We start from the raw sequence: 13,947 nt of genomic DNA on the forward strand, positions 1-13,947 counted from the left end.
CGGCTGCGTGCCCCGGTCCCCTTCCCCGGGAGCCGTTTGTACGTGGGGGTGTCTGAGAGGCACCTGTGGGTGTGTGAGGAACCCTCCGTTCGGAGAACGTGTGAAAAACTCACTCCAAAAGTGCCGAGGATGCCCTTCCTCGGCCTGGTGGCAGGGCTGAGGTGGAGTCCTGCCCGGGTGAACGGTCCCGATTTGCGGTATGATTCCCCACTGCCTCCTCTTCCCTCCTGTCGTGCTTCCAGTCGCCAGTGAGATGGAGAGCACCTTGCCAGCAGTAGCAGAAGAGCTTTTGGAAAATATCAAAAAGGCTTTTCAGGAGACCTCACACGGTACGTAAAGAAAAACCAGAACCATCCCGGCACGCTGTGGGCCAGGAAAACTGGTGCTGGCAAACTTCCAGGTAGCAACGAGGGTTGTCAGCCTCCCCTTGTTTGCATCTTCCGTGGATGTTGCACACGGGGTGGCCTTCGCTGTCAGGAATGGCAGGGTAGGGTGTTATAAAACGTGTATATTTAATTGCTGTTCTTGGTACACCTTGTCTGGACACAGAGGGGTTTGGAGTGCCAGTGGTGAGGAGCAGAACCCTTCTAAAAGTGAGGCTCTTCCAAAAACTAGACACTTTTTGAACACGGGACTGAGGACAGTGCTGCTTGCTTATTGCTTCTTGTGCAAGTGCTTGCACTTGAGGGATGATAATTCCTGTGCTTGTAGGTAGGTGTTGTGTTGTGCTTCTGTACTGCTGTTTTTATAGACTCCCTGATTTGAAAACTAGAGTTGGAAAGGAAATCTTCATAAAAACGATGGAGTTCCAGGACTGACCGGCAGAGGGTATTGTGTTGGTGATCCCAGGCCAAAGAACGACTTTCCCATTGCTTGAACGAAGGAAGCATGAGCCAACAGTTAAATCTTGGCCAAGTCCATCAGCTAGTTAAGATCAGTTACCTTCATTGCACTCGGCGTTACACACAGTTCTGTAGTCTGCGCTGAAAGAATATTGCTGTTTGTGTTTACTTGATAAGTAGCACAGAATGGTTCTTCCCAAGGAAAGTGTCTATTTAAGGAATATTTTAACTGCACTAAAACCAACCAAATAAACATTCAGAGAAGTCTGAGTACTATGTTTTAGTGGAAAATGGGCAGAGGCTTCATGTCTAAACTGTTTGAGTGATCACATTGGCAGCTTTCTGGCACACTTGTACTATGGCTCCTGTCAGGTTAGAGTAGATCCAAAACCTACATGTGACTTTTAAGAGCTTTATAAATCCTGTTGTGAACGAGGAAAAATAAGTCGACATTCCATTTCAGGTATACTTCTCCTTAAAGCACCAAAATAGTACAGTGGCACATAACTGCGGAAAAAAACTGATCAATCACTTTGGAGAATTAAATTAGAATAAAGTTAGAAAAGTCAAACCAACAGCGAAAGTCGTAGAGAATATTTTGAATTGTTGAAACAAAGGATTTTAAAGTCAAAAGTCCTGATATTCCAGTGGAATACAGAGTCATTGTGTCCCGTCAGTGATAACAGAAAGATCAGATTGCCTGATCAGAGCCCAAGCCATTAGCTACAACAAACAGACTCATTTTCTTAAGTGTAATTTTCTGCCTTAACAAGGAATTCTAATAAGTGGAGACAGTATGTTTCTGTGTGCTGTATTAAAAGCCATAAACGAGTGGCGCCCTGCAAGACTATACTGGGAAAAGAACAACATTTTTCAAGTTTTGATGCCAGAGTTCTCAACTGATGCCAAGAGAGTTTCAGGGAAACCAATATATATATTTTTAACCAACTTCTTAAAGTGGCAGAGTAAGATGTTGAGGCCACAGGCCTTTTCTTGCGTGCTTTTAAAGGTAGGATATTATAAAAGTGCGTATATTTGGGCTTCCACGTTTCTTTTTAAAATTGATCCCTGTGGTTCTGAACAAATATTTAATTAATATTTAATTGATAAGTGCCTTAGCACTACCATAGCAGATGATTCTGCTGCTTCTTTTTACTTTTTGGTGGCTAGGGAGGGTGGTTAGAGCGCTGCAGTCCTGTGTGGCCCCTGGGGTACATGAGGGAGACACCAGCTGTGTCTCACAGTGGGGAGCTTCAGCAAAATCACACTTCATTTTCTTTTTCTTGCAGTCCCTGATGACCTGCTGCTGGGGTAAGTATCTTTTGCTTCACTTCTTGTCCCAAAAGCCCTGCTAAAGGGCAGCTGATAACCTGCTCTCATCATACTGCTGGTTTTCTCCTGTGTTTCTCATGCTGAGTTGCTGCGTGTTTTTGCGGGTAGTGGAAATGAAGGTCCAAAGAGACGAAATCAAGAGTTTTTCCAGAGATTCAGGAAATTCTCTCTGTATCGCTGAATCTCCTGTGATGACTCTCTCTAATTTGGGTAGATTAAATGTGCAGAAACCCAGAATGTTTAACCTGAGCTCTGAGTCCACCCTCAGATCTGCAATGAGTTTTCTGAGAGTGGACTGTGTTTCAGAGTGATTCATGATGATGGAGTGCTGCATCTTCTCTGCGTGCACACCATTGTGAGCACAGCAGCCTCCTGAGATCCCTCCTTCTGTTTGAGTCATGGGCATTGTGATAGAGAGGGAAAAGTGAACATATCATCTCTCTGCACGAGAGAATTGTAAACTCAAAGATTATCCTGGGAGTTTTTTCTGTTTAGAAGTTGTCTTGGGTCAGCTTCATCATCCTTGTGTTGATCGAAGCTTGTGAATGTCAGCCGTTCCCAAGCAGTCTCCTAAGACATCCAAGTTCTGCACCCCTCGCTAATTGATGTTGAAGGTAGAGAAGATGAGGAAGGCTTTTCAGACTCATCTTTAACTTTTTGTTCCTGTCTGCCTGTAATTTAGCCAGCAGAGATCACCAGGAACTCTTCGGACCTTAGTATCTTTGGGTCTAAAGGTATCTAACATACCACTGGTGAAAGGTATACATGCTGACTCCCTCTTCTGAGACCATGATGGCCTTGGAAGAGTGGGATTGCATTTGACAAGTCTCGTAATTTTTTGTTTCCTTCTTGTCATAAAAGAAAAGAGGAGGAAAGAAATTTCCCTGTTAAGTTTAGTAACGGTTGGGTGGTAACTCTTGGCAGTCAGATTTCCATCGATTCCCTGTGACCAGCAGCTCAGAAGTGTTCTGATTTGATTTCTGAATCTCTTCCAAATCTCTGAAGTCCTTGAATTTCCTTTGGGCATTGCTTTTACTTATTTCCTGTTAGGCTGATTGAATTATGTACATGAAAAAAGAATTCTCCAAATTTGAAAAAGTTACTGAAACTCATTAAACTCAGCCCCCTTATAGTTCCAAACCTAATCATGAAGGAATGTCTTACGTTGAGTGTTCCCCCACCCACCTCCTCTCAGTCCTCGGATGAAGCCAGTCCTTATTGCCTCAAGTTTATGCAACAGAAGTTTAGGTCTTCCTGGAATAAGTCTGTCTGCTTGGCTCGTCATCAGTGGGATGGATTCAGACGCATAGGTCAGCCGTGCTGCGGAGACGCCAGGGCTCTGCCTTGGCTCTTTGTGTCTTCACTGGGCTTGGAAATGTTCCTCTGCTTTCTCCTCTTCTCCCGCTCATGTTTTGTACTATCTTTTCATCGCTGCTGATTTTCTTGGTGTTTACCCTTGTAAGCAATCTAGACTGCACAGGTTTTTTCTCAGTGGATAAAAGGTCTGTTAAGTTAACTGGGTTGCCCCTGAGCTCTTTGGAACACATTCAGAGCAGCTGGATATACAGGTCCAGAATAACTTTTAAGCCTGTGAGCTGTCTGGACAATAGGCTAAAGGTACAGATGCCCATATTTGCTGTACAGCTTATCATATACCCTTGCACGGCATCAGGAGGAGATAAAATCCTCCTCGTAGGCATGTGCAGACAGTGAGTGTGTGGATGGAAATTACTGTGCCTTCAGGACTCGTAGCTTTTTATTTTATCACTTGCTGGTGTGGAATTCTACAGCACCGAGCAGAGCAGCAGCCAGACACCAGCGTGTGCCTCTGTGGTGCTGCCTCACAGCACCGAGGCCGAGCAGAGTCATGCAGAGGCAATGTTTTGCAGGCTGCAAACGTGTACCTGAGCAGACCTGGCTAATGTTGTCTTCACCCCATCTCAGGCACTCTTTGATCTGTAAATCATAGAATCATAAATGGTTTGGATTGGAAGGGACCTTAAAGACCATCCAGTTCCAACCACCTTCCATGGGCAGGGACACCCTCCACTACACCAGGTTGCCCAAAGCCTCATCCAACCTGGCCTTGAACACTTCCAGGGATGCTGTGCGGTGGTGTGTCCCTGCATGGCGATGTGTCCTGCTTGGAAGGCAAGGAAAGGGAAAGGGTTTTTAGTGAGGGTGGAGCGACATAAGGCATATGCTGTCCCTGGGTGTTTATCTGGAATAAATTTGCTGTCTGTGAGCCCTGATGGTAACCGGATTACAGATGCTATCTGGTGGCTCCATGTGTAGTGGAATGTCGTAAGTATTTCCCTGTTGGTCTTTAGCTTCCTATTGATGCAGTTTGGTGGGTAGAGAAAGAATAATTTATATCTCAGTTGTAACTGTGATAGAGGAGATGTGATCACTGCAAAATGACTCATTCATTCTCCAGGGTTTAAACCAGTTTCCCTGGGATGAGGAAGGAGGCCTGCTGCTGCATTTCCTATTGCTCAATGAGCTGTGTATCATCATTGCTCTCTCCTTGCTCCGAGGCATGATGTGTGACTGGAGGTGGGATTCAAGACCAACTGATCAATAAGCTGATCCATGGCAACTCATCCAGGACAACCTGTATGTGCAATTAAGGTGTGCCAGAGCATGAACCCCTTTTCCCCTTAGCAAGTCTGCCTCCACATGCTCCTGTTTACCTGGTGCTGCCTCCACTAAAATCCCTGTTTATGCTCGTTTTGCTCAAGTGACGGTTTCATGGTTTACTGCAACAAGGGTAATTGGGCTGTGTGTGTACCACTGTAACCTCTGTTGGATCCCCAGCACTGTGCATCCCCCAGGATTTCCTTCCTGCATCTTCTCTTTGCCAGTATGTCTTGCTTTTGCTGCCAGAGGTGCAGTTTCCCCTGAAGAAGACCTCATGTATTTAGGGTGCTAGGCAGAAGCAAAGTTTTCAGCTTTAGAGTCTAGACTTACTGTTTGATAAATTGATTAAGTGCCAGTGCTCTGTCTGCACAGAGTTTGTGTTGGAAGAACTATGGGGATACTAACAGAAAGGCTCATCAGATCACTGTAAGGACAACCTGTGTCTCTTGCTTCACCTACACTCCCTTTGCAATAATCAGTGATCTGTAAAGGGACTGTCAAGCCAGAAATGCTGCTTAAAGGTAACACCTCACCTACATGGCTAACGCTGTGCCACAGTCACAGAGACTGCCTAAAAAAAATCTCACTTCTGTGTCTCTGATGTACTTTGTCTCGTTTTAGTTCAGGACAGGAACCACTTCATGTCCTGTTTGTGCAGCAGGCAGCCAGAATAGTGTTTGGGTCATAGTGCTGAAGAAGAAACACATAAGCTGTAATGTCCTGTGTAAGAAAAATCTTTAAAATACCTTGTAATTAAATCTGAGTGGGATTTTGCAAAGAGATGTGGGACCATTTGGGAGCAGCTTGGAAATTTGGAAGTTCTCTTAAGAATGTAAAAAAACAGCTCCAAATAGCTGGCAGAGTAGAGGCTGTCCTTAAGGGCTGAGTCCTGGGATTTTCTCAGAGGGACAGGACAGGGATTGGTGGTCGCTTGGTGAAAGGCAGGAAAGCTGAGAATGACAAATGCACTTCATTGCTTGGTAGCATAATTAATGGAGCTGTAAGTGGTGGGATTTTGAGAGGCAATGGGAACCTTTGGCCACAGGCCTTCTGGACTCCATAAGGCTAAATCCCATGGATTAAGGCTAAGCCAGGTGGTCTCCTTTCATTGTGTGACCTAACTAGAGATGTGTTCTCTTTCAGGCTGAACTTCATATTTGGCCCATCTGCTGTCCCAGCTTTGGATTTGGTGGATCGGCGTGCTGTCACCCGAGTCACGTCCCCCAGTGGAAGAACTGCCTACCAGGTACACACATGTTTTCTCCTCTTCAGTCTCACTTTCTGATGGTTTCCAGTTGATGTGTGAGCCAATATTTTCTGAACTTGCAGAACATGGAAGGGCACTTGGATAAACACGGACAGAATATCAGTGTTTTACAAATTCCTAAAGTGATGCTGGAGAGCAGTAGCCACAGACTAGAATTAGAACAGCTGGTACACTGCTGCTTTCTTTGTGGCTCCCAGCCAGCCAGAGATGATTTCCGTGTTTGTGGGTATCATGATCAGAAGGAAGTTTTCCAGGGATTGCTAATTTTCCTTTATTGCTTTCATCCTATTCAGCAAAGGCAGTTCTTTCTCTTGACAAACTGTAGGCAATGGAGCATTATCTGCCATCACTACATTTCTTTCCCTGCTGCACTCCAAATGCTCAGTGTCCTGCACACTCTTGACCTCTACTTGGCGATAGGATCCGTGCTGCCTGGGAGGAAGCAATGCAGGCCAAGTCTGTGAATTTCATTCTAGTTCACCGTAGCCAAGTCTGTGAATCACAGAAACATCTTCATAAAATGGCATTTTTGGGAGAAGAGCTCAACTTAGCCCTAAAGATTAAGCTCCTCTTACAGCACAGGATTGGAGATGGAGCTGAGGTTCATCGTGTGAAGAGAGGAGCCATTGGCACTTCTTTCTGACTTTTCTGTGGTGTGGATGATTCCTTGCTCTACTGTGCCACAGCACCGATGGCATCTCTGTTGTGGACAGTCTTGTCTGTTCTGTGAGCCACTGACCCACTGTGTCCAGCCATGGGATCACAGAGCCAGAGAGACCCTGTGTGCTGTGCCCTAGCTAAGGCTGTATAAGCAGCGGGACCCTGTGCCCGTAAGATTTTGGTGAAGAAGCTGCTAACCCCCTGAGACAGCACAGCCTCCTCCGTTGCTGAACGTGGTGCTGTGCTTTTTCACACACTGGAGGAGGGGCAATCTCTTTGCTCACTGTTGCAGGAGCCAAGAGGAACGTTTTCAAATATCCTCTCTGCAAAGGGCATTCTCTCCTTCACTGGAGGTGCTGAGATGCTTAGGGGTCATCTAGGGTAAGAGAAGAGCTGTGAAGCCAGGCCTGGGTAATGACACACACGTTTTTCACGTGTTCAGAGCTTGCATTGCTTGATTTGCACATGGAGTCTTTATCGCTTCTGGGGCCTTGGAGAGGACATCAGCCCCTCCAGAGAGGCATGATTCATAAACATACAGGACTCAAGAATGCAGGCTTTGATTTGAGTTGAGGGCTTGCCTGTAGATATTTGGTAAAGCCTGAGAAGCACTGCTTCCAGGAGCCTTAGATAGCAGCTGCCTCACTAATTGAATGCTCAAAGGCTTTTCCATTTTCACTGTGGCTTGGCTGAATATGCCACTGGGCAGAGAACAGTCACGTTCTCCTTGCAGAGCTTTGTCAGGCCGTGCAGGCTAAGGCAGAGCTTTGCAGGCTGGGATGCAGAGTCTTGAAGGATGAGGGGGAGTGCTTAGAGCCTCTTGTCTTCCCAGGGAGCCTAAATGTGTGCTCACAGCTTTTTTGCAGCATGGCAGAGTTAACTGCATGTTAAGAGGCCTAATATTCACCTCTTAGATGAATATTAGGAGGAGGATGAACACGGAGGAGTTTAGAGAAGCATGGTGAGAGGGCTTTGATGTGCTGGGTGCTGCCCTGACGCCCTGTTCTAGTCTGGGCAGGGTCATTGCTGAACAGTGCTGCCTCAACCTGCGTGTGCTGCAGCAAGGCAGGCACCCCCCTACCCTGCCCAGCCCGCTCCCCACTGACGTGAGGGGACACAAACTCCTGCTGGAGTCAGTCCTGCAGTCACCGAGCGGGAGCTGATGGATTAATATCTACTGATGGCCCCAACAGTTGGCTCAACTGGTGCGCGTTGAAAAAGAGCAAGTGCCAGAACTGCTGTCCTCCTGCCTCTGCAGGCAGCAGGAGCCACCGGTTCCCCTGCGGGGAAGGAGCCTCTGGACAGGTAGGTCAGGGCTGGTCCCCAGGAGTTAATGTAGGACAAGCCCAGCCTCCAGTGCACTTGGTAGCTGATGGGTATGATGTGAGCGGCCCCCTGCATCACCCGGGGTCCATGCCTGTGTCTGTCTGGGCAGCCAAAGGGCAGCCTGCAGGAAGCAGCCCCTGCCTGCCGGTGCACAGGTGCTCCTGAGCACCATTCCTCTCCAGTGGAGCTCGATTGCTGATTCAGACCATGCCGATGAGTTCATTAACAGAGGAATCTGAAGAGATATTTTCTCTGGGGGTGTGAGGCTGGTCCCATTGCGAAATTCTTCCTCAGCACAGCTGCCTGAGATGCAGAAAAAAGGAGCAGAGCCTCCCCTGAGGCCGCTGGCTGGAGCAGTAACAGGAACACAATCTGGGGCCGCAGAAACCGAAACGCTGAGTGGGACACTGCAGCACCCAAGGGTAGCTGGGAAGCGTCACTGGCTCTTCATTCATGTCTGTGTGGTGTAGACACATTACCCAGCTGTGTGCACTTCTCCCTCAGCAGAGAAGCATGCCCAGTGCAGTGGGGAGTAGGGGGGTATCCACGGCTGCCTGGACATGTACGCAGTCATCGCCTTCACTTATTCCCCAGAAAATCAGCTCTGCTGTTTGCACCCAGATGTAGTTGAGCTGAAATGTGAGGTGGTACCTTCACTTGCAGCTGGAGCTGGAGAACTGTTCTCACTGAGGCCATGAGGCTGGTCCTGTTGTGAAACTTCTTTGGATCATTATAGCCAAATCTGAGATGTTGATGCTTCACAGACTAAAATGCTGTTTGCATTCTGTATCGCCCAGCACATCTTAGGTACGGCTTCGGGGGAAAATGGCTCTGCTCAGACAGGCCCTAGGACTGCAGCCTGTAGTGTAGGCAGCTCTTGCCCTCAGGAGCTGAGATGAGAGAAGAAGGACCCCTCAGTCAAGTGAAAGCTATGATTTGTCTTGTCATGCCTGGGCATTAATGCCCTTGCTACTTAATGGAGGAGTAGCACCGATGAGTATTGAAGGGCTGATGTTACCCCAGAGTTGTGTAACACCTGCCTATGCTGCAGACTAAAGCCAACACTTGTAACTCCAGGTCAGGGATAATTAAGTCTACCTGCTGCAGAGATGGTGGATGCTGGCTGATGGTGGAGCTGAGCTGGATTCGGCAGAAGTGTGAGATGGTGAGCAGGGGGCAGTTGAGGCACCTATTCACGACGCCTGAGTTGCAGAAATGCTGTGAGCTGTGGGAATTAAGCCAGTCAGCAGGGGGAGAGGCAGTGCTTTAGCCCTCCTGCCAACTGTCACTTGCATTGCTCACATCCTGCACTTTTATTGGATTCTTCTTTTTATGTCTTTTTAAATTAATTTCCTAGAACTGTATGGCAGCCCGCCCCACTGTGAAGGGTTTGAGCATCAGCATGAGGTCCTGGCGCAGACGCGGTGCTGCCTGGCTGTATGCTGGTGGCAGCAGTAGCTGCCGTGGTGCCACAGCTGGCAGGGACACCACCTCCAAGGTGATTTTTCCTCGCTGTGCAGCCAACAAGTGCCTGCAGATGAGGGGAAGGAAATCTCACAGCATCTCAGGGCCAAGAGAGTACCCCAGTCCCTGGCTTGGCTGCAGCTGGCCAGAAACAGAGGCACCTTTTTCTCTTGGTCTTTGGATTTTAGATTCTGCCTTATTAGGCAGAAGCTGTATTTTTGCCATCTAGGTCAGGACAGGGAAACACTAAACTCAGCCCAGATCTGGCAGTGTCTGTGTCTTCCCCCTCTTCTCAAAGGAAAACACTTCTGAAGAAAAGGCACCATTGGAATACTTTGTCTTGGAAAAAACAATCAAAGGGGCTAGAGAAAAACAAACTTACCACAAGTGAAACAAACTCAGCCTGGAGTATAAGGAGGGCCCAGTGCAAAGGCCAGACTGAAAGAAGAATGGTTTATCCTGAAATGGGAATGTGAGACTTGTGTCCCAGATCTGCTGGGAGTAAGGGGGGATTATGAGGCATAGGCGCTTCTGTGGGAGAGCTTAAATGTGTGGACGTTACCTGTTGGGCAAGGGGTGCAGAGAGAGCTCCAGGTGACATGTAAATCCCCACCATTCTCTGGAATATCCAGGAAGCGTTAGTGCCAGCTGTCGAGGCCACAGAGCTGACACAAAGCACTTGCTCTCGCAGTGGCAGATACGAGCCACATCGTGGCAAATCCTCTGTGGTAATTGTGTTTTGGCCATGGGGTGCCCTCAGTTTGGGCCTCAGAGCATCAGTAAAATCCGTGCTCTTGAGCTCAAGTTTCTGCTTAAAGACAGCGAGTGTGTTCTGCTCCTGCAGACCCTTTCCTTGCAGCAGGAGGAGGGCAGAGCAGTTGGCTCTTAAAGTAGCTGTCTAAAAGCTCTTTTCCAATCTTGAAGAAAGCAAAAGAGAAATAATCCATAGGTTGGCTTTTCTATACCATGCAGTCAGCTCTGGCAGGTCACAGTTTGCTGTGCAGCTTCTCCATGCTGGAAATGAATGCTTCCTTCACCTGGCTGCCTGCATCCCGTGCCCATGGTGCAGAGGGAATATCCCTCAGTACCAGCCTTGCAGAGGAACAGCATATGGGAAAAGGAGGCAGCGCTGTTCCCAAACCAGAGATGGAGCTGGGAGGCTTCTTCTCTGGAGACTTCAGCTTTGTTTATTCAGACAAAACTGGATTCCAATAGCTGCAGCTGGTTTTAGGAGCAGAACAGCAAGAGGCTTTGCAGCCTCCAGCTGCTGGAGCTGGTTAGAAAGGCCACACTGCGAGCGCTCACTGCCGCTGTCCTTCCATCCCCAGGTCTGTGGTGGCCCTGGATTCCCAAAGGAGCTTTCTGTGACAAGAGAGTCTTTGTCATCCTCAGCTATCCTGTGTCTCCCAGCACTGGGAGAAGGAGCTCGCTGTGCTGTGGCCTTGGGGAGATCCGGGGAGGGGGTCTGTGCCGCTGCCCTTTTCCCGATCTCTGAACAGCAAAGTCACTGGAGCCGAGGTCTGCCGGTGCAGAAGCGCTCCCTCGCCTGCAGGGACAGAGGTGTGGAGAGACTGGGAGAAAGCCGAGGAGCTCAGATGGGTCGATGCAGTGTTTGGGGACACTTTTGTGTTGCAGCACCTGCTCACCTGTTGCCTGCTGTGAGTGATTGTAGAGAGGACATCGGGCCAGATACAGGCTTAGTTAGAGAAATTCAAAGTGAACACTCAGCTCTGACTCCTGCCCCTCCGGCTGCTTTTGTTTCAGGTCCTTGGGAACTCGGGCAAACTCTACACCTGCTACAGTTCCTGCCACTTCTGCACATGTCCTGCTTTTGGTTTTACTGTATTGCAGAAGAGCGAGAGCCTTCTGGTAAGTTGTGTGGGAGCGGAGGAGGAGGCTGTGCCCTGCTGCTTTATCCCGAGCAGCCTGAAGCTTCCAAGGGAGCAAACGCTGGAGTGTCGAGTTGGCCACGCAGGCCGTGCCTGACCCACTGCATAATCTGGCCTCGGGGAGTCGTGGTATTTGGGTGGAGCTGGGCCTTACACGGGCTAGGGAGGGCTTTTGTTTTAATTACACATTACCATCCTGACTTTCAAGAGATGAATAATCCCTGGTTTCTTGGAACAAGGGCTATTGCTGCTAATGGGACCGCCACGTTGAGTCTGGCTGATGAAGTCCTGCAGCTCACCTGGTGCCAGTGAGGGAGGGCTCAGGGTAACTAATTGGTTTGCAATTGTGAGGAGGGCATCAGGAGCCAGTAACACTTTGCTGTGTGTCAGATCCCTGTGTTACATTATCCTGATGGCAGAACTGACCTGGGGCAACTGAAGCACCAGCCTGTGCCAGGGCTTGGCGTGCCAAGAGGGAACCATGTTCCTGGGAGGGGTGAGCACTTCATTAGACCCATTCTGGCCAGGATGGATTTTTGTGGCTTCCAGATAGAGCATGACATTCCTGCGTTGCTCCTGCTGTTAACTTGGCTGCGTTATTATTTGCAGTGCAAACATATACTTGCCGTCTACCTCAGTCAGGCCATGGGAGCCTGCCAGGAACTAACTGTCTCTGAGGAGCAGCTCACAAGCATCTTACTGGCTGAGGATGAGGATGAAAGATGAAGGATTTGGAACACATGTGGATGTGTTAGGAAGTACACAGAAGTGTACCCTCCCAGCTGTGTAGCTGGCATTTTTTGTATCTACAAGGTTATCAAATGTTCGTTGTGGCTAGTAGGTTTCTTCCTGTGCAGCAGCCAAGTGTGACATTAATTAGCAGCCTTGCACTGATAGATTAATTAATAAATGTTAAGAAGCCTGTGTTGACTTCAGTTTCATTTATTTAGGCTATTCTTAGGCTTTCTGAAGATGTTGGAACTAATCTGTAATACGTGCAGATGTGATGTGGGGATAGGAACAGTCCAGCAGGTCTTAGTGATCCATTAAACCTCGTTAACTCACCTCACTGCCTCCCAGTGCCCGCACGGCTGTGGGGAGTTGGCCTCCAACAGAGTGATGCTGCAGCGGCTCTTTGCAGCTGGCTGCTCACCGCAATTGCCGATTCATCACTGGCAAACCTGTAGCAGGGACTCGGGCAGGGACCCCTCAGCACCTCGACACTGATGACAGCTCTGTGCTTCCATTGTGCTTACTGTGATACAGGGTCTTTGGAAGCATCACCCTGCTTACTGGGCTTTTAAATTCACCCGTTTCAGCCAAGTTGACCACCTCGTGCTGGCAGGCAAGGCAAGGCTGTCCACATCAGACACGGGGGGAAGGAGACTGCTGCTCCCCCATTCCATGCACCAGCAGGGAGCTGGGAACCAGTGCCTTCCAGCTGTGCGACTCCCTGCCCGTGCTCTGCAATGGGGCTCCTCCTCGAGTACACCGTGGCCCGGTGTGATACACCATGTGAGCACAACACTGCGAGAAATAATGGGGCACAGGCTGAGGCAGGTTGTGTAGGTGTAAATTAAGCATTCTGTATGTAAATAACAGTTACTGCAAATACAAAATCTGAGCAACATGAGGAAAACATCCATCCTATGTACATCAGAGCAGTAACAAGTGACAGCTGAATAGCTCCAGCTGTGCTCGCTACAGAAAGTTCCTCTGCCATTTTCACTTCACATTTTTACAGAAACCTTAGAGCTTTTTTTTTTGAGGGGGTCAAGAGAGGTGTCCTATTTTTATTTTGCCTTGAAATGACTTTGGCTCAGATCCACAAAGGCACTTAATGTGCCTAAAGACCACGGTGACCCGTGCCACAGTTAATAATGGCCAACAACCCGATGGCACGGTCATGGTAAGGGAATGCCGCATCCGTCTACAGGAATTCTGGCTCATAAGAGGTGTATGAAAGGGAGCAGTGGTGGATGCTGAGCTGCAGTGCAAGCTGTCACATACGAGCACATGTTCGGGGACCATCTCTCTCTGTGTTGCAGCGCTGTGTGTTTCAGTCTGTTCGTGCTGTCCGGAGTTCGGTTCATTTTCAGCCAGCAGGAGAGGAGCGGTTACGTTCTTTGTTGTAAGGATGAATGTGGCTTGCAGCCGCTTTGCAACACTGCCAGACCTGCAGGTGAAACCCTGCTTGTTTCCAGCCATGATTAACAGCAGGAACATGGCCAAAGACAATACAGAGGGAAGGAACGAAAGGAGGAGAGAGTCAAACCCTGCCCAAAGGGCGGGAGGTGGCTACATGTGTTAGCTGGACTCTGACCAGGGCAGATGCAGCAAAGCTGAATGGGGCTGTTGAAGGAGAAACACGTGGGACAGTAACTTTAACTATTAGCTGCTTCTTGGAAATGCCCGTATCTGAGATACCGAGCTGTAGCTACAGTTGGACATTGCACAAACACGTACAAACCCATTCAGAGCTCACTGGTGATTCACCCCGGTTTGGGGCTGGCTCTCGGAGCTGCGC

At 48.7% G+C, this 13,947-nt stretch overlaps 1 protein-coding gene across 1 annotated transcript; it reads left to right on the forward strand.

Annotated features, from left to right (window-relative positions):
- Positions 1 to 58: 58 nt before the first annotated feature.
- ZSWIM7 (zinc finger SWIM-type containing 7) lies at positions 59 to 12,305 on the forward strand. Its single transcript, XM_086624738.1, has 5 exons — positions 59 to 329; positions 2,132 to 2,153; positions 5,958 to 6,060; positions 11,296 to 11,400; positions 12,030 to 12,305. The coding sequence occupies exons 1-5, from the start codon at positions 200 to 202 to the stop codon at positions 12,144 to 12,146; spliced, it is 477 nt and encodes a 158-aa protein (XP_086480864.1). The 5' UTR covers positions 59 to 199; the 3' UTR covers positions 12,147 to 12,305.
- Positions 12,306 to 13,947: the final 1,642 nt, after the last annotated feature.

This window comes from Tauraco erythrolophus, chromosome 21 (genome assembly GCF_009769465.1).
Source record: "Tauraco erythrolophus isolate bTauEry1 chromosome 21, bTauEry1.pri, whole genome shotgun sequence".
In the NCBI taxonomy this organism is placed as follows: Eukaryota; Metazoa; Chordata; class Aves; order Musophagiformes; family Musophagidae; genus Tauraco; species Tauraco erythrolophus.